General features: G+C 38.5%; 1 protein-coding gene and 1 pseudogene across 7 annotated transcripts in view; one reads left to right on the forward strand and one right to left on the reverse strand.

Moving 5' to 3' along the window:
- WWP1 (WW domain containing E3 ubiquitin protein ligase 1) overlaps positions 1 to 19,532 on the reverse strand; it is a 134,866-nt gene that overhangs the window by 45,088 nt on the left and 70,246 nt on the right. For 6 of the 7 annotated variants that reach the window (XM_045454570.1, XM_045454569.1, XM_045454573.1 and 3 more), the window contains one exon: positions 3,263 to 3,599. In XM_045454570.1, the coding sequence (XP_045310526.1) occupies positions 3,263 to 3,599 (337 nt within the window). Of the gene's footprint in view, positions 1 to 3,262; positions 3,600 to 12,886; positions 12,952 to 19,532 lie in introns of those variants that run through there. The other variant, XM_045454574.1, reaches the window with a different exon arrangement.
- LOC123585736 lies at positions 8,161 to 9,911 on the forward strand (annotated as a pseudogene).

The raw sequence follows: 19,532 nt of genomic DNA on the forward strand, positions 1-19,532 counted from the left end.
AGTACTGAGGGAACTAAATGTACTGATGTCTGCAACTTATTGAATTACATTTAAAAATTAGATGGATAGAGAGAGGCAGAGATAGGAGATAAAGCAAATAGGGTAAAATGTAAATTACAGAATGCAGTGGTAGACATTGGGATGTTCACTGAAAAATTCTTTCAAGTTTTCTGCATGTTTATAAATTTTCCTAAGAAAAGGTTAGGAAAAAATAAGGCAAAGTAAAGGGATGGGTGCAGAGGGGCCTGATTTAAACAGAGAAAATCAGGAAAGGCCCCTGTAATGAGGTAACATTTGAGCAGAGACCTGGATGAATCGTGCAGATATCAGAGGTATAACACTCCACACAAAAGTTTGGGCAAATGCAAAGGTCTTTGGGTGAGATCATGCTTGGCATAACACTCAAAATTCATCTCCAGGATGGAACACTGTTCCTTGAGAACACTCGTGATTCCAGGCACTCTGATTCCACTGGTAGTTATCTGAATTACTGAGCAAGTTACCAAAGAGAGGAAACACAGGAACTAAGATTTTTGAGGAAAGAGAAACGATGTAGTTTTGAAAACTGCTAACTCAGTTACACAAAGAATACTGCCTAAGCCAGAGGAATCAACCTTGGTTCCACTCTTCTTTTCTTCTACCTCCTTACAACTAATTACCAGGACACATCTTATCATCACCCTAAGAGACTAGCATCTCTTACTGCAGGCTCTTTTAATTTCTCACCTGGATTAGTAACTTCTAAACTTTTCTGATGACAGCTAACAGAGTAAGAAATATGTTTTACATGAACATCTGTGTGTACTAGATTGCTATTTCCCTACAGATTTTATACACACAAACACACACCAGAAAAATAAACTTTCTGGAAATGTTTACTCTTACTACACCTAATACTTTTTCAGTATTTTCTGTTCTTGTCTGTATTGATTTACTTAAATTATATGTTCAAATGCTGATGATAATCTAATGGGTTGCAACCTGCAATTTGAAAATCACATAGGTTACCATAAAGATCACATAATAGCTACAGACATGCTGAAGCATTTATTTGGCCCCCACAAAATTAAATATATATACTTATTATCACTTTAAATCATAATGCCTGCTTCTCTCATTTATTTTTTTTTTTAATTTTTTAATGTTTATTTATTTTTGACAGAGAGACAGCGCATGAGCGGGGGAGGGGCAGAGAGATAGGAAGACACAGAATCTGAAGCAGGCTCCAGGCTCTGAGCTGTCAGCACAGATCCTGACATGGGGCTTGAACTCACGGAGTGTGAGATCATGACATGAACCGAAGTCGGACACTCAACCGACTGAGCCACTCAGGTACCCCCCTGCTTCTCTCATTTATAAAACAGTCTGGCTGCTATCTTTACTTACTTGTCTCAACTTTTTTTTTTTTTTTTTTTAATTTAGAAATAGAGTGCATGTGAAAGGAGGAGAGAGACAGAGAGAATCCAAAGCACAATCCATGCTCAGCCAGATGCGAGTCTAATCCCATGACCCTGGGATCATGACCTGAGCTGAAACCAAGAATCAGATGCTCAAAAGAATGAGCCACCCAGGCACCCCAATTGTCTCCTTAACTCCTAATCTATCTATACCACTGCTAGAATTAATAACCTAACTAAAATGCAAACATAACTCTGCCACTCCCCTGCTCAAAATTAATGTTTATCCACAGTTTTCAAGGAAAACCTCCCACACTCTTAGAAAAGTAAACAAAATTCTTCATAGGATTATTTACTCTTCAGTGCTACATCGGTCACTTCCTCAAATGCTGAACTCAAACTAACAAAATACTACTTCCTGAGCTTCACTTACACGTTTTTGTAAATGCTAGAGATCTGAACATGCAGTCAGCCTTCCATTATCGGTGCCTCCATTATTGCTGTGCTAACTCCTACTCCTCTTTCAGGAATCCACTTAAGGGTCATCTCTTCCTAAAAGTTTTCTTTGATCTCAAAAGTGTAAGCTACTCCCTTGCAAGCTCTCTCTGTATATATTCCCACCCACAGCCTGCTAAACTTACCTCTAGCCCGGCTTTAACTGTACTGTATAGTTGCTGTTTACTTATCTTTATCCTCCTATCAGACCATGAGGTTAATAGAACAGCTTCTTACATATATATATCACAGTGGCAGACATGAAATGAGGATAAATGACTAGGCTGCCAAAGATAGAAAACAAAGGGACAATGAGAAATTTTTGAGAGAGAAGGAAGATACTGTACAGTCTGAAATGCAGCTGAAAATAAGCTCAGAGCAAGGTCTGGCCTGGACATACAGATTTAATAAAGTTGGGACAGTGTGAAATCCAAAAGACGAAGAAGCACAGGCAGAAGACCAAAGTCTGAAACCACGATTAGGCAGTGACCAAAATCAGATGAGCCAGTAGAGAGCACTGAGAAAAACAGTTCAGAAAATAAGACAGGGCTGTGAACACAGTGACTGGTGACAAAATGAGGGCAATAAGACCTTCCAGAAGTGCAGTTTCAATATCTCTAAGAGAAGACATTCTAACTGCTGTAAGCTGTGTAGGAAAGTGCTGTACTTCTAGTACAGTGTTGTCAAATTGTACTGCATATATGTTTACAAGTCTGAGCCACTATAAATAAGCTTTTTGAAGTCGGAGACAAAGAAAGACTCAGTAATATTAGTATCATCAGAACCAAGAAAAGAATCAAAAAAACATGTTAAGTAAAGCTGGAATAGGTGACCAAATGGAACACACACACAGAATACTCTTTAAAGGAAATCTTGGGAAGCTGAATAATTGCAATGGGAAATTTAAAAGAGACTAAGAATTATTAAGCAGCAATGAAAACCTGAGTTTGTAACAGAGCTAATCAGCAGGGTTAAGTGACTTTCCCCAGCACTCAGTATGAAGAAAAAGGATGGCTATGTTGGGGCCTGGGGAGCAGACCATAAAGGAAGCTGGAAAACTGAGGTAATTACATAGTGTTATGATCATTCTTATCTAAAAGTAAAAATAAACCAAGAATCAAATCAAGAGTGTCCTGCAAACTAACCCCAGGTTTTTTCTTTTCCCTTTATAATGCACATATTTCATAAGTGAGCATTCTTAGTTTTAAAAAGTACTTTGTGGCAAATACACAAATTTTATCAATCAGATTCCAGCTTTGATTTCAAATTACTAAACAACTGAAAAATTTTACATACACATTCAAGAGTCGTATTATCAAAAAGTTGCTATTCAAATTAAGTCAAACTTCTAAAAAATATATTTAACATACCCTGATGGCAAGGTTTCTGTGTTGGCATTTCCAGACTGTTGCCGTACAGGTTCCACACAGCCATCTGGCTGTCTTAATTTGGCTGCCTCAAAAGCAGAACTACTTCCAGAATTAGAGGTGGCAGGGTCTAAAGTACTTCTAGCTTCAGATCCAAATGCTGCACTAGTAGAGAGAATACATTCATTGTTTTCTGAGGAAGTCATTATTTCTTGAACTGGAGGATCTTCAACAGTAGTATTAGTGCAATTTGAAGACAAGGCGGTTTCTTCAGATACTATTACAGTATCCATAGTGGAAGCGTTATCAGTTGGTGCAGATGAGGATGATTCTCCATTAACTGAAAAGAGAAAATCAATAAGACGAACTATCAGGAAATGACAAAGCAAACAACTCGCCAGTTACACTGATTCAGTACCTAACTGACGGTGAGTAATGTATCAGATACTGATGAAAATAAATAAGGCAGATTATATTTTTTCTTGCTCATATTTAGGGATGAATATATAAATAATAAAAATTTAAGAATACAGTTGACCCTTGAACAACACAGGTTTGAACTTCACAGGTCCACTTATATGTAGATTTTTTCCAATAAAAACAGTACAAACCTGTAAATGTATTTTTTCCTTCTCTGGTTTTCTTAACATTTTCTCTAGCTAACTGTATGGTAAGAAGACAGTGTATAACAGATCTACAAAATATGTGTTAATTGACTATGTTACTAGTAAGGCTTCAGTCAACAATAGGCAATTAGTAGTTAAAACCTGGCGGCAGGGAGGGGGATGGAGTCCAAAGTTATACAAAATCATTCAATTGTGGGGGGGTGATGTTGGTGTTCCAATCCTTATTGTTCAAGGGTAAATTGTATACACACACACTAATAACTTTAACTTGGGGAAAAGAAAAACCAGTATGAGGATAACATGCTTTTTTTTTTTTTTTTTCCAAATGATCAATTCTGAAAGTCTGCATGGTTTATATAAAAAACTTTAAAAAAATTTTTACATTTATTTATTTTTGATAGAGACAGAGCACAAGTGGGGGAGGGCCAGAGAGAGAAGGAGACACAGAATCCGAAGCAGGCTCCAGGCTCCGCGCGGTCAGCACAGAGCCTGACGCGGGGCTCGAACTCACAAACTGCAAGATCATGACCTGAGCCAGAGTTGGACACTTAACCGACTGAGCCACCCAGGTGCCCCTATATATAAAAACTTTTAAAGATCCCTTTCAATCTCCTTCTCCTATGCAAATGGTAGCTACTATCAAAAATGTCAATGGGGGGAAATAGTGGCATTTAGATAGTACTACAGTGGACTGCCAGAAGATACAGAAATTCATTCTACACCTTCTAAAGAAATGACTCACTACTGGGATCCACTAATACAATTTAATGCTCATTTAAAAATTTTTTGGTTGTTTTATTAATGTTAGAGACAGAGTGCAAGTGAGGAAGGAACAGAGACAGAGGGAGACACAGATTTTGAAGCAGGCTCCAGGCTCTGAGCTGTCAGCACACAGCCCGACATGGGGCTCAAACTCACGAACTATAAGATCATGACCTGAGCTGAAGTCGGACACTTAACCAACTGAGCCACCCAGGCACCCTCTTAATGTTCATTTAAAAATTTTTTTTCTATGTTTTTATTTATTTTTGAGAGACAGCGAGTGAGCACATGCAAGCATGGGAGGGACAGAGAGACACGGAGACACAGAATTTGAAGCAGGCTCCAGGCTCTGAGCTGTCAGCACAGGGCCTGACATAGGGGTCAAACCCACAAAACATGAGATCATGACCTGAGCCAAAGTCGGATGCTTAACCGACTGAGCCACCAAGGAGCCCCTTAATGTTCATTTTAAATGTGATCAAAGCATTTCAATTATGTGTCACTATTAAAGTGAAGTCAAATTAAAACTGGAAAGAGACATAGATTATTGAGTAAAACGTATTAGAAAATTCCACATAACGTTCTAATTGAAATGGGGAAGGGAGACCTAATTAAAGGTAATGGCATCTTCAGAGGGAAGACTTAAATAGTGGAAAGTGTAGTATTAAAAGGAATTGAATGGTAAGCACAAAATATTAAGAGAATGAGTCAAGTACTGTCTAAATATGAGGAAGAGAATGGCTTTGGGGAAAAAAAATGCATAAAAGAAATAAAGTATTTACAGTTACCCTGTACCAAATACTATTAGATAACACAGTAAAATGAAAAAAGAATGTGCATAGAGAGGCTAACTTCTGGTGTCTCCTATATAATGCTCACTTAAATAATTACCTCATTTAATATTTACTCTTCAATAGTGCAGAAATTAATTTCCAAAAACAAAAAAGCTTAGTTAGCAGCAGTCTTTTCAAAGCAAAATAACACTAAATGGGAAAAGAGGAATAACTGAGATAAGATAATCCAGTCCAAGAAAAAAGTCATAAATCTTTTGCATACTAAAACACAGCACACAAAAACGAACTGTTAGAGAGGAATAAAATGAGATATTAAACAGCACTGTTCAGTTGTTCAAGGCAAAAACTCCTCTCCTACAATAATTCAACAGCAGGTGAGTGCTCTCAGCTCTTCTCTCCATCTGTACCACTACCTTATGGTCCATCGTTTCTTGCTTTTACTACTATCAACAGCCTCCTAATTTTAGTCTGCTGCTTTTTCTCATGTCCAGCTACAAGCTATTCTCCAAATGACGGCTCAGAGTAATCTTTTTCACAACATGTAAGATTTTTTCATTCCCCTAATTAAACACATCAGTGGATTCCCATTACCACCAGAATAAATTCCAAACTCTTTTACCACAGCCTATGACAATGACTACGTTAATCTGCTCCACAGTTATGCCTGACTTCTCATGATGGCCTTCCTTCTGTTCCCTGAATAGCAAACTCCTTCCCACTTAAGGGATGTGCACTTGCTGTTCCTGTGGCCTCCTAATATCTCATGACTGGCTTCTTATCATTTAGAGTGCATGCCCAATTATACCTTCAGAATGTGCTTGAGGCAGTGCTTGAGTACCTTATTTACTGTTGTTTCCACCACGCCCTAACCTGTTTTATTTCTCATGTTCTGAAATCATTTTATTTGTTTTCATTTCTTTAAGTTCAGAATGGTACAAAAACTTTGTCATTCTTGCATTTCCCAACTGTTAGAAAATGCTTTGCATACGAACACAGTAAATATTTGTTGAATCAATAAATTAAAGACAAATCACAGAGGAAGAAATGAACTGAACATACCTCTCCCAAAACTATGCAGATTAAAGAGCATCAGTAGAAATATTAACTATATGAAAAATTTAATAACACAATACATCTGACTTAAATTACAGAGAGGTAGCTTTGAGTTTCTACTATATACATATTCCATCCAAACACGCTGAGAATTTTTAGAAAACCAATATAAAAGACCAAAGGAAAATCCTCAATTATATAATAAGGAGGCCACATTCTAATTACAATGCAATGAAACTAGAAACAAGCAATACAAAATACAACTTATTAAAATGTTTACTGAAAGTCTGGCAGAATCTGTTAAACACTTTTTAAGGGTTATCTTATGTAATAATCTTCACAGAACTATGCTGAGACAGATACCAGCATTATCTCCACTTTACTGGTGAGGAAACTGGTAACTTTCTTTTTAAATGTTTATTTATTTTGAGAGAGAGAGAGAGAATGCATGCATGTGCAAGCTAGGGATGGACAGAAAGAGAGAGAGAGAGAGAGAGAAAGAGAGAGAGAATCCTAAGCAAGCTCCAAGCTGTCAGTACAGAGCCCAATGTGGGTCTCAATCTCACAAATTGTGAGACCACGACCTGAGGTGAGATCAAGAGTCAGACACTTAACTCACTAAGCCACCCAGATGCCCCAGAAAACGGATACTTTTATGTCCATAAAAATGATAGTACTCTCCCCCAATTCACAATCAATATGCTTAGAAGATAAACTAAATAATTATTGAGTTAAAGAGGAAATAATGAAATTATAGACTTTAGGGAAATTAATGGCAATGAAAACACTTGTATCAAAGGCTATTGGACAAAGCCTAACAAGTATCCACGAATATAAGAAAGAATGGCAATAAATGAGCTTAGCACTCAATTCCAGAGCTGAGGGTCCATTGGGAGTGGGGGGCAATGGTAGAAGGAATTTAAAAACCAATAAAACAGATCAGAATTTCCAAACTTACTGATAAGAAATGGGATCCCATTGGGATCTTGTTGGAAGTATAGATCTCAGTTCCCATTCTAGATTTACTGAATCTCTAGGGGAAATCTCTAAGGAAGGTTTGGGAATCTGTATTTTTAACAAATGCTTCGGATGAATTCTTACCAGTAAGATGGAGAAACCATGAAATATACCTTTCCAAGTTTTATAAAGAATATATAATATGAATAACATTAGGAATGCCACATACAACTTTGTAAGTCTGAACCATATTAACTAATCTAAGTCAAGAGAAAGAAAAATTGAAAAGGCTCATCATGGGGCACGTGGTTGGCTCAGTCAGTGGAGCATGTGACTCTTGATCTTGGGGTTGAGTTCAAACCCCACATTGGATGTAGAGATTACTTAAAAATAAAATCTTTAAAAATAAAATAAAAAGAAAGAAAGGACTCATCAGAGTAGAAACTGAAAAGGTGATAAAAGATCATACCACTCCACCAAAGGGCACAAGGCTCACTTAGTGTTCTGAGAAAATCCTATGAAGCCTTCAATGAACAGATCACTCTCAATGTTACTTAAAGTAACAAGGAGTAAAAAGGAGTTTCTTAGTTTACTCTTGTAAGGGTAAGTTAACCCTAAAGTTGAAACTCAATATTAATTCTAAGATGGTTCAATATTAGGATATTATGTTAGGAAATTGACTATGCTAACATATTAAAAGATAAAAGCCATGACTATTTTCAATACAAACCAAAAAGAATTCAATAAAACCTTGATAAAACACTTGATAAGAGGAATCAAGAAAAATAGTCTAGATTATCAGAAACCCACAGTAAGCATTGTATATTAACTATAAAATATTAGAAGAATTTCTATTAAGGTCAGGAACAAATTAAAGTCAGGAACAAAACAAGGAAGATCACAACCACCACTCCAATACTGCTGATTACTTTGACGATGCATTAAGACAAGAAGTGAAAAATACTGGAAATAAAATGCTCACTCACAGAGGATAAGTTTATTTAGAACACTCGACAGGATCTCTGACCCATCTTGCAAGATGGTAGGCAAAAATAGCTGAGAAGCCAAATACTAAGGAGAAAAAAATCAAAGCCAAGAAGGTCAGACTAATGCAAGGTTAAGAAGAGTAACCTCAGGGCTAAAATGCCAAAGAACAGGAAGCCCCACTGCAGCCAAAACCCTGGCCTAGGCAAAGGAATTGGCAGATATTCCTGATCAGCTATGAAAGGCCATGTACAAGAGGAAGAAGTATTCAGCAGCTAAATACAGAGTTGAAAAGAAAAAGGAGAAGGTTCTTGCTACTGTCACAAAACCAGTTGGTGGTAACAGGAATGGTGGTACCCGAGTGGTTAAAATTCACAAAGTGCCTAGGTATTATCCTACTGAAGATGTTCCTGGAAAGCTATTGAGCCACGGCAAAAAAACAACAACAACCCTTTCAGTCAGCCTGTGAGGAAACTGCAAGCTAGCATCACTCCTGGGTTCATTTTGATCACCTTCACTGTGCCCCACAGAGGCAAGAGGGTGGTTTTCCTGAAGTGACTGAGCAGTGGCTTGCTACTTGTGATCGGACCTCTGGCCCTCAATCGACTTCCTCTGCGTAGAACACACCAGAAATCTGTCATTGCCACCTCCTCCAAAACTGGTATCAGCAGTGTGAAAATCCCAAAACATCTCACTGATGCTTACTTCAAGAAGCAGCAGCTGAGTAAACCCAGACACCAGGAAGGTGAGATCTTCAACATGGAGAAAGGGAAATATGAGATTACAGAACAGCACAGAGTTGATCAGAAAGCTGCAGACTCGCAAATGCTCCCACAAATCAAAGCTGTCCCTTAGCTTCAGGGCTATATCTGTTCTGTGTTTTCTCTCACAAATGGAGTTCACCCTCACAAACTGGTGTTCTAAATTTCTTAAAAAGACCCTAATAACTGATCCATTAAAAAAAATAATAATAAAAAAAGAGCACTCACAAGAATCAACTGAAAAGCTATTAGTACCCAATTAATTTGACCAAAATGTATTAGCTCAATGACCAGATAGAAGTTCAACATCAAAATTACACTCAAGACTTATCTAAACAAAACTAAAAAACATTTTTAAGAGACATTTTAAAACACAGAATGAATGGAGAGACACATAAAATATCTCTGGGTGGGAAGATTCAGCACTGCAAAAAAAAAAGTGATAATAATTAACTAGTAAAAATACTGGTAAGGAAGCAGAGCATGAGAAATTCTCATTATTGCTGGTGGGAAAACAAAAGGGTCCAGCCACTTTGGAAGACAGTTTGAACAGTTTCTTACAAAAATAACCATACTCTTATTATATAATAAAGCAGTCCTGGTTTTCAATCCAGTTAAGTTGAAATCTTACGTCCACACAAAAACCTGCATGTGAATGTTTATATCAGCTATATTCATAATGGCAAAAATGGAAGCAACCAAGATGGGTAAGAAAATTGGGGTACATTCATTCATACAATGGAATATTATTTGACAGTATCAGAAATGAGACGTCAAGCCATAAAAAGACATGGAGGAGCCTTAAATGCATATTGCTAAGTGAAAGAAGATTCCAACTATAGAGGCCAAACTACAGAGACAGCAAAAAGATCAGTGGTTGTTAGGAGTGTGGGGTAAAGGATAAATAGACGGAGCACAGGGGATTTGGAGAGTGGTAAAACAATTCTGTAGGATACTGTAATGTTGGGTCCACGACAACATGAATTTCTTAAATCTAATAGGACCCATACAACACGAAGAGTGAGCCTTGATGTCAACTATGGACTATAGTTAACAATAACGTATTTATACTGGTTCATTAATTCTAAGAAATGTAGCACAGTAATGCAAGCTGTTAATAATGGGAAGTTCTGAGTGGGGCAGGATGGCATATCTTTGATTAGAGATTATTACTGATACACATCAGTGGTTCTCAACTGGACACAAATTTGCCCCCCACTTCAAAGACAGTTAGCAACGTCTGGAGCTATGTTTGGTTGTCATAGCCAGGGGAAAGGGAGATGTTACTGGCATCTAGTGGGTACAGGTCAGGAATGTACAATACACTGGACAGCCACCCACAACAAAGGATTATCTGGCCCACCATGTCAACAGTGTGAAGTTGAGAAACTCTGACGTGTGCATACCCAGCCACCAGGCAGTGTCCTGCAAAATAAACATCTGTCTACGGTAGCTGCAATACAAACATCTGTTAACAAATGGTATAAGGATGAGTGAAAGGACAAACTAACAAAAAAGACAAAAAGGGAAGGCAGAGAGAGAGGGAGGTCAGAATCATAGGCTCCTTGCTCGTGAAAGAATATGGAGAATTACACGTAAGCTAGTATTTGAAATGTGTAACAGGTGGGAAATTAGAAGTTTATGCAAAGCATTTTTCTTCTCTACAGATATAAGACCACACCCACAGACTTGGTTTCTTAATGAATGTATCCAAACCCTTACTTTCAGCCATTATGACATTTAAGTTACAGGACATACCTCCCTACTTTCATGTTTAATCCTTGAGAACTTTTCCTTGTACTTTATGATATGTACATCTCAAAGCACCACACATTTGTCCTTACTATAACTGTTCAAATAAAGCAGAAAAAGGCAGAAATACTCAAGATTTGAGTATCATTTTTACTCCTTTTTAAAAGTGTGACATGAATGGGGCACCTGGGTGGCTCAGTAGGTTAAGCATCCAACTTTGGATTTCGGCTCTGGTCATTCAGGATCTCACAGTTCGTGAGTTTGAGCCCCACGTCAGGCTCTGCGCTGGCAGCAAAGCCTGCTTGCGATTCTCTCTCTCCTCTCTGCCCCTCCCCCAGCCTGCTCTCTCTCTCTTTCAAAGTAAATAAATAAAATTAAAAGGTGTGACACGAAGAACTGCTGGTGTATATGCATCTTAAGTTTCTTTAAAGTCAATTCACGCTTGTAAGTGGGTGGCTATAAAGGGGGTAGTGTTCGAGGGAGGCTTTGATGATGGGATAGTTCTATATCTTGATCACAGTAGCAGCTACACGAAGCAATACATGATAAAACCGCACAGAATGCACACACAGTGCAGGTACAATAGGCAAAGTGGAGATTTTGTCAACACCAATTTCCTGATTTTTATATTGTACTGCAGTTACACACTATGTTCACACAGGGAGAGCTCCCTATACATTTCTTGGCAACTTTCTATTATTTCAAAATAAAAAGCTATAAACAAAAGTCTAATAAACTTGTGAAATCAGTTCTGCCTGAAACCATACAGAGCTCTGATCTATTAATAAAAGAATAATTATGTGTTAGAAAAAGTCATTTCACACTGGAAGTTACAGATAGTGGGAAGTGGAGAAGAAAATAGTATTGTTCTTAAATATCTATCACCGTCCAAGGAATATGGTAGATGTTTTTTATTATCTCATTTAACCTTTGAAACAATCCTATCAGGTGGTTAACTGAGGATTATCTTCTTTTTATAAATGGAGGAGCTAAATTTTGAGAATATTAAGTTTGCCTAAGATCACACAGTTAACACATTAAACAGTAGAGCTGGATTTGAACCTAGTCCTATCAGATGCCAGGATTGCCTCCCATTTTAGCTTTAAAAAACTATCAATATTTATAGCAACTAAACTTATCAAAGGAGCTTTTTTTTTTTTTAATTTTACAGAGAATGCATATTGGAGGGAGAGGGAGAGGTGGAGAGAGAGAGAGAGAGAGAGAGAGAGAGAATGAATATCTTAAGCAGGCAGCATGCTCAGTGCAGAGCGTGACCAGGGGCTTGATCCCACAACCCTGGAATCATGACCTGAGTCGAAATCAAAAATTGGATGCTCAACCAACTGAGCTACCCAGGTGCCCTTCAAATGGAGCCTCCTGATCTAAAGGGAGGGAGAAAAAAAATTCCCACCAAAAAGCCTTCTTGTATTGATACTGTCTCTGGTGAAATGAAATCATTTGTCTTAAACTCCTTAGCACAGGGTTATAATCCCTTGTCTGAAATCCTTGGGGTCAAGTATGTTCCAGAATCCATTAGTTTTCGAAATTTAGAAAAGTAATATGGCATGTGTACTATATATTACACTAATAACCAAGCAGATTTGAGGGCTACACATTGTAATTAAACACAATACTATTTCTGTGGCAAAATGTAGAGATACTCACACTAAGCATGATAAACTATGAATACATTTAAGTCAGTTCTAGTCACTTTGACATCAAAGGAGTTCACGAAAAAACCTTTGGTTTTAAAGATTTTAGGATTCTGAATTGTAGGTAAGGGACTAAAAACATGTAATGTGTTATATACAGAATATGCACACTCCCATCCGTATCCCCTCTGTAACATAAAAACTGATTTTAAAAGTCCATGATTAGAAAAAGGAATACCATTTTTGTACTAAGGCCTTAAAGATTATCCCAATCCTTGAAAAGTACCTGAATTCATCCTCCTACCAAGGGATGACACTAAAGGCACTGGCAGAGTGGTTACTACCAACAGAGTAGGTTCTGGAAGCCTTTTAAAACTGGCCAATAGAATGATGACAGATTGTTTTGTCAGATGCCGCCAACAATTATCAGAGGAGGTGAAAACACAATCGCTAAGTTGGATGATGAAATATTATTTGAAGTCTATCAAAGTATAAAAGCTGAACACTATACCTTTGAGACACTATAAAAATCACACACATCAAAGTGAACAGAGAAGCAGAAGGCAGAGAGAGCTCAGAGAGATATAACTGGATGTCAATTACAGCTTTTCTACTCCCTAGCTGTGATCTCTCTGTGTTTTCGCTCCTCTTGGGAAAAAGGGAAAGATACTGGTATTTATTTCAATTAGTTATGGTGAAAGTTCAATCAGTAAATAGATATACAGTGTTTACAACATATATAGCACAAATGTTAGCCATTATGATTATCCTAGGTTTCCTAATAGCTACTGTGAATGTTATGGGAATTACTTACCATGGAGCCTTCAATTCTAGTTCCTCATATGTTTTATATTCACCTTGAAATTTTGGGCAAGGATAAATAAGAACGTGGGAAGTGGGGCATCTAGGTGGCTCAGTTGTTTAAGCATCCAACTTTGTCTCAGGTCATGATCTCACAGTGAGTTCGAGCCCTGCATCGGGCTCTCTGCTGTCAGCACAGAGCCCACTTTGTATCCTCTGTCTCCCTCTCTCTCTCTCTGCCCTTCCCCCGCTCATGCTCTCTCTCTAAAATAAATATCAAAAAGGCAAAAAACAAAAAAAACGTGGGAAGTGTATTTGTTCTCAATGGAAGAGTCTATAGAGAACCCGAGAAACCATGGAGTGTAAGAGATTCTGAGATTTCTGAAAAGCCTCCGTAAGTCTTCCTCTCTTTTGTACCAGCATCTGAATATACCCAAACATTAAAACATGCAACTACCCAGTGATCCATGAACACTTTCACCAATCTACTCAAACAGCTAAATATTTTAGGAAGAAGAGTTAACTCGCCAAATTCCATAGATTTTAAATGGAGGATGATAAGAATGAGACAGAATGGCGGTGTAAGCCTTTCTGAAATGATCATTCATCCTTCTTATTCTTTTCATGAATCAGGACTGAACTTTACAAATAATTGGCCTTTTATCTAATTACTTTCAGAAATGATGGAACTGGAACTACATTCTGAATGTAATGATAATCCCATAATAACAAATCAATCCTGGTTACATAACAGTGTTATTTTTATTTTTCACAACTTCTTTGGAGTGTTGTTAAGGAAGTTATATTGTTTAAAATGCAAATTTTGGGGCACCCAGGTGGCTCAGTTGAGCATCTGACTTCGGTTCAGGTCACGATCTCACGAATCGTGAGTTCAAGCCCCACGTCAGGCTCTGTGTTGGCAGCTCGGAGCCTGGAGCCCGCTTTGGATTCTGTCACCCTCACTCTCTGCCCATCCACTGCTTGTGCTCTGTCTCTCTCTCTCTCAAAAATAAATAAACGTTAAAAAAAATTAAAATATAATGCAAATTTATGAATAATTAGGCTTTCCTTGAAATTTTTTGGGATGGATAATTACTTAATAACTTAAAAATTCATGACCAAAAAGCACTAGATTTAAGCTTCATTGTGAAAAACTCTGGTTCAGATAAACCACTTTTCTATGTGTTGATATGTATTTTTTGAATTTTTTTTTTTTTTTTTTTTTTTTTTTAAGAGAGAGTGAGCACACACAAGCCAGGGAGAGGGGAAATCAAGAGTCATGTCAGGCCAACTAAGCCTCCCAAGTACCTCTATGTGTTTACATTTTTAAAAAATAAATTACTGAGGTGCCTGGGTGGTTCAGTCAGTTAAGCATCCAACTTCAGCTCAGGTCATGATCTCGTGGTTTTTGTGTTTGGGCCACGCATCACACTCTCCACTATTGGAATGGAATCTGCTTCACATCCTCTGTCCCCCTCTCTTTCTGCCCTTCCCTGGTCATTCTCTCGCTCTCTCTCAAAATAAATAAATAAACCTTAAAAAAATAAATTATCGGTCCTTTCTATAGGTACTCAGACTATTTTTAAAAATCGTAATATTTTTAGGATATTTAGGATAGATAACATAAGTCACAGTTCTCTGAAACTATTACATTTACTCTCCTAGAATTATTGAGGAGGTTGCTCACACTACGCTGTTTTTTCATACAATCCATAGAAGATAGAATATCAGAAACAGTAGCTGTTTTAACTGGTCTGTTCTTAATTTAGACACAGTTCCAAATAAAGTAAGGTGATGTTTCCTTTTCTGCTTTGCTAATAACTTTGAGACAAATGTTCCTACTACAAAGCAGATCAGAAATCAGAAAATAAATGCATTTGCCTCACTAATGTCACTCTTGTTATATGTATTTCTCTTCTCTTCATTTTCCAGCCACCTTAAATTAATGACCAAAGAGTTCTACTTATTGTGACCACTCAGGATCTTTAAGTCCATCTTACAAAAAAAAAAAAAAAAAGGCATTAATAAACAAATTAAAATTTAAAAACCCATTCAGATTCATGGGCCAACATGGTAGAGAAGTAGGGGGATCCATACTTCCCGCGTCTCTCAAACAAAGAAGTGCTGAAGCCAAAGGACTTTAAACCTGAAGAGTCTGGGAGGAAAAGAGGCTGAAATCTACCAAGAAGAAAATGGGGCAACTTGAGAAAGGACAGGTGGGTGATTGTGAACTGGGGGAAATAAAACCCGCAGAGTAGGCACGGAGGGAAGAGATCCCCTTCTGTTGAGAGACGAAGGGAAGAGAAAGCATGGCTGGGGAAGTGTAGGACTGTATCTGGACAAGAGATACAAACTCTTGTCCCAGGACAGGAACTGAGAGGGATCCTATCTCTAACTGTGGGGCTTTCTTCAGACTGGGGCCATCTCCCTGTTCACGCACCTGGGGAGGAGGGGAGCCAGCCCCAGGTTCGGTGGTAGATCAGGGGCACAGTCCGCAGGAGAAAGTGGACCCCTCCCTGGAGGGCTGTGCGATAGAACAAAGCCTGCCTGCGTCCTCCACCCCCTGGGGCTCAGTGGCTAGGTCGAGGGTGCAGTCTGCAGAAGGAGAAACCGGCCCCCTCCCTGGAGTGTGCTGGGAGAGAACAAAGCCTATCTGCTGCCTGCGTATACCACCCCCATGCACCTCAGCAAGGTCAGCAGCGCAGTCCACAGCAGGAAAAGGCGGTCCTCCCTGAAGTCCGGCAGCACAGGCAAAGCCAGGTGGGACCACATATCAAGCTGCACAGAGAGGTACTTCCTCAGTGCCAGAGCGCCTGGAGCGGGTCTTTGAACCCTAGCCAAGCACTGGGCCAGGGGAGTTGGTGGAGAAGGACCGCCCAGTCTGTGCCTGTGGCACAGTGAGGACAACTGGAATGGAGTCCACTGGGTCACGGGAAGAGACTGGGGGATTGCCATTCCCCCCCACCATCACCACCAAGGCAGGACCTCAGGGATCAGTCCCGGGGTGGGACTGATAGTGGAGGTGGGACCAGCCTACACCAAACCACGCCCCTCCGTGCAGGTAACAGCTTATCTGCTGGAGCCAGATACATGCTGTGCAACCAGAGGGCTCCATAATCCAGACCAGTGATGCCGCATAGCCTGGATTAATTCCAGGACAATTCTTTAATTCCAGGACAATTCTTATTTAGATATATTCTCCCTTCCTATCTCTTCCCTCCTCTAGGCTGGTTGCTCTGGTTGTTGGTTTGTTGAAGCAGACATATTTAATGCATTCCCTTGATACATGTTCTACATCTCCTTCTGTACTTTCCTTTCTCTCTGGAATAATCAAGCCATATATTTTCTCTGCCTGGGTCACTTTATCTTTGTCCCCCCACCCCCGCCACCTCCTTCTTTATTTTCCTTTCTCTATCTCTGGATTAAGTCATTTAGTCTCTCTGCCCGGTCAATGTTTATTTTCTCTTTGTCCCCGCCCCTGTCATTTCTCTCTTTGTATGTGCTCCTCCATCAGCACTGCCTCTACCTTGTTCTTTACTTGTAGCTGGTGTTTCTGTTTTTTTGCTTTTGGACTGTTTTTGTTTGTATGTTTGTTTGTGTGTGGGTTTTTTTTGTCTGTTTGTTTTATCTGTATGTGTGCTTATATGTCTTTGTTTCCTGTTTGTTTTCCTTTACAGGACTACTTCAAGGAACAAATCAAAGCACACTTCGTAGAGGGTCCAAAACATCACTAGCAGTAGAGAAATAAAATAACCAAGGTCACAACAACAGAGAGCAAGTAACACTCTCCAAAAAAACACCTCCTGAAGGGCCAGGCCCTGGACAGCGTATGGCCCCCCCTTTAATATAGCAGTGCTTGCAGGTGCCGAGCGCACAACGAGCTTTTAAAATTCATAAGGAACAGAAAACTAGCCAAAATGATGAAATGAAAGAATTCCCCTCAAAAGAAATTCCAGGAAGAAGTGACAACTAAAGAATTAATCAAAACAGATATAAGCAATATAACTGAACAATAACTTAAAATAATATTCATAAGATTAATTGCTGGGCTTGAAAAAGGCATAGAAGACAGCAGAGAATCTAGTACTGCAGAGATCAAGGAACTAAAAAATAGTCATAATGAATTTAAAAATGCTATAAATGAAGTGTAAAATAAAATGGAGGCAGTCACAGTGCGGATTGAAAAGGCAGAGGGGAGAATAGGTGAATTAGAAGATAAAATTATGGAAAAAGAGGAAGCTGAGAAAAAGAGAGAAAAAAATACAGGATCAAGAGGTGAAAACTAGAGAACTAAGTGATGCAGTCAAATGGAACAATATACATATCATAGAAATTTCAGATGAAGAAGAGAGACAGAAAGGGGCTGAAGGTGTACTTGAACAAATCATAGCTGAGAACTTCCCCAATCCGGGGAAGGAAACAGACACTGAAATCCAAGAGGCACAGAGAACTCCCTTCAGACGTAACTTGAATTGATCTTCTGCATGACATATCATAGTGAAACTGGCAAAATACAAGGATAAAGAGAGAATTCAGAAAGCAGTTAGGAATAAATGGGCCTTAACATACAAAGGTAGAAGCATAAGGGTAGTAGCAGACATATCTACTGAAACTTGGCAGGCCAGAAAGGAATGGCAGGAAATCTTCACTGTGATGAACAGGAAAAGTATGCAGCAAGCCTGTCATTCAGAATAGAAGGAGAGATAAAAATTTTCCCAAACAAAAGCTGAAGGAATTCATCACACTAAACCAGCACTACAACAGATCCTAAGGGGGATTCTGTGAGTGAAATGTTGCAAGGACCACAAAGTACCAGAGACGTCACTACACGCATGAAACCTACAGATAACACAATGACTCTAAACCCACACCTTTCACTAATAACATTAATGTAAATGTACTAAAAGCTCCAATCAAAAGACATAGAGTATCATAATGGATTAAAAAAACAAGACCCATCTATTTGCTAGTCTACAAGGGACTCATTTTAGACCTGAGGACACTTTCAGATTGAAAGTGAGGGGATGGAGAACTATCTATCATGCTACTGGAAGTCAAAAGAAAGCTGGAGTAGCCATACTTATGAGACAAACTAGACTTTAAATTAAAGGCTGTAACAAGAGATGAAGAAGGGCATTATATAATAGTCTATTCATCAGGAAGAGCTAACAATTATAAATGTCTATGCACTGAGTTCGAAGCACCCATATATTTAAAACATTAATCACAAATATAAGCATCTTATTGATAAGAATGTGGTAATTGCAGGGGACCTTAATACTCCACTTACAACAATGGACAGATCATCTAGACACAGAACCAGTAAAGAAACAAAGATCCTGAAAGATACGTTGGACCAGATGGGACTTGACACACATAATTAGAACTCTACATCCCAAAGCAGAAGAACATACTTTCTTCTCAAGTGTACATGGAACATTCTCCAAGATAAATCATATACTGGATCACAAAACAGCCCTCAATAAATATAAAAGAATTGAGATCATACCAAGCACACTTTTAGATCACAATGTTATGAAACTTGAAAACAACCACATGAAAAAGTCTGGAAAACCTCCAAAAGCATGGAGGTTAAAGAACACCTTACAAAAGAAAGAACAGGTCAATGAGGCAATTAGAGAAGAAATTAAAATACATGGAAACAAATGAAAATGAAAACACAACAATCCAAACCCTCTAGGATGCAGCAAAGGCAATCCTAAGAGGAAAATACACTGCAATCCAGGCCTATCTCAAGAAACAAGAAAAATCCCAAATACAAAATCTAACAGTACACCTAAAGGAATAGAAGCAAAACAGCAAGATACCCCAAACCCAGCAGAAGAAGAGAAATAATAAAGATCAGAGCAGAAATAAACAATATAGAATCTAAAAAAACAGAACAGATCAATGAAACCAAGAGTTGGTTTTTTGAAAAAATAAACAAAATTGATAAACATCTAGCAATGCTTCTCAAAAGAAAAGAGAGAGGACCCAAATAGATAAAATCGCAAATGAAAATGGAATTATTACAACCAATCCCTCATAAATACAAGCAATTATCAGGTAACTTTGTGAAAAATTATATGTCAACATACTGGACAACATGGAAGAAATGGACAAATTCCTAC

Source organism: Leopardus geoffroyi, chromosome C3 (genome assembly GCF_018350155.1).
Source record: "Leopardus geoffroyi isolate Oge1 chromosome C3, O.geoffroyi_Oge1_pat1.0, whole genome shotgun sequence".
NCBI lineage: Eukaryota > Metazoa > Chordata > Mammalia > Carnivora > Felidae > Leopardus > Leopardus geoffroyi.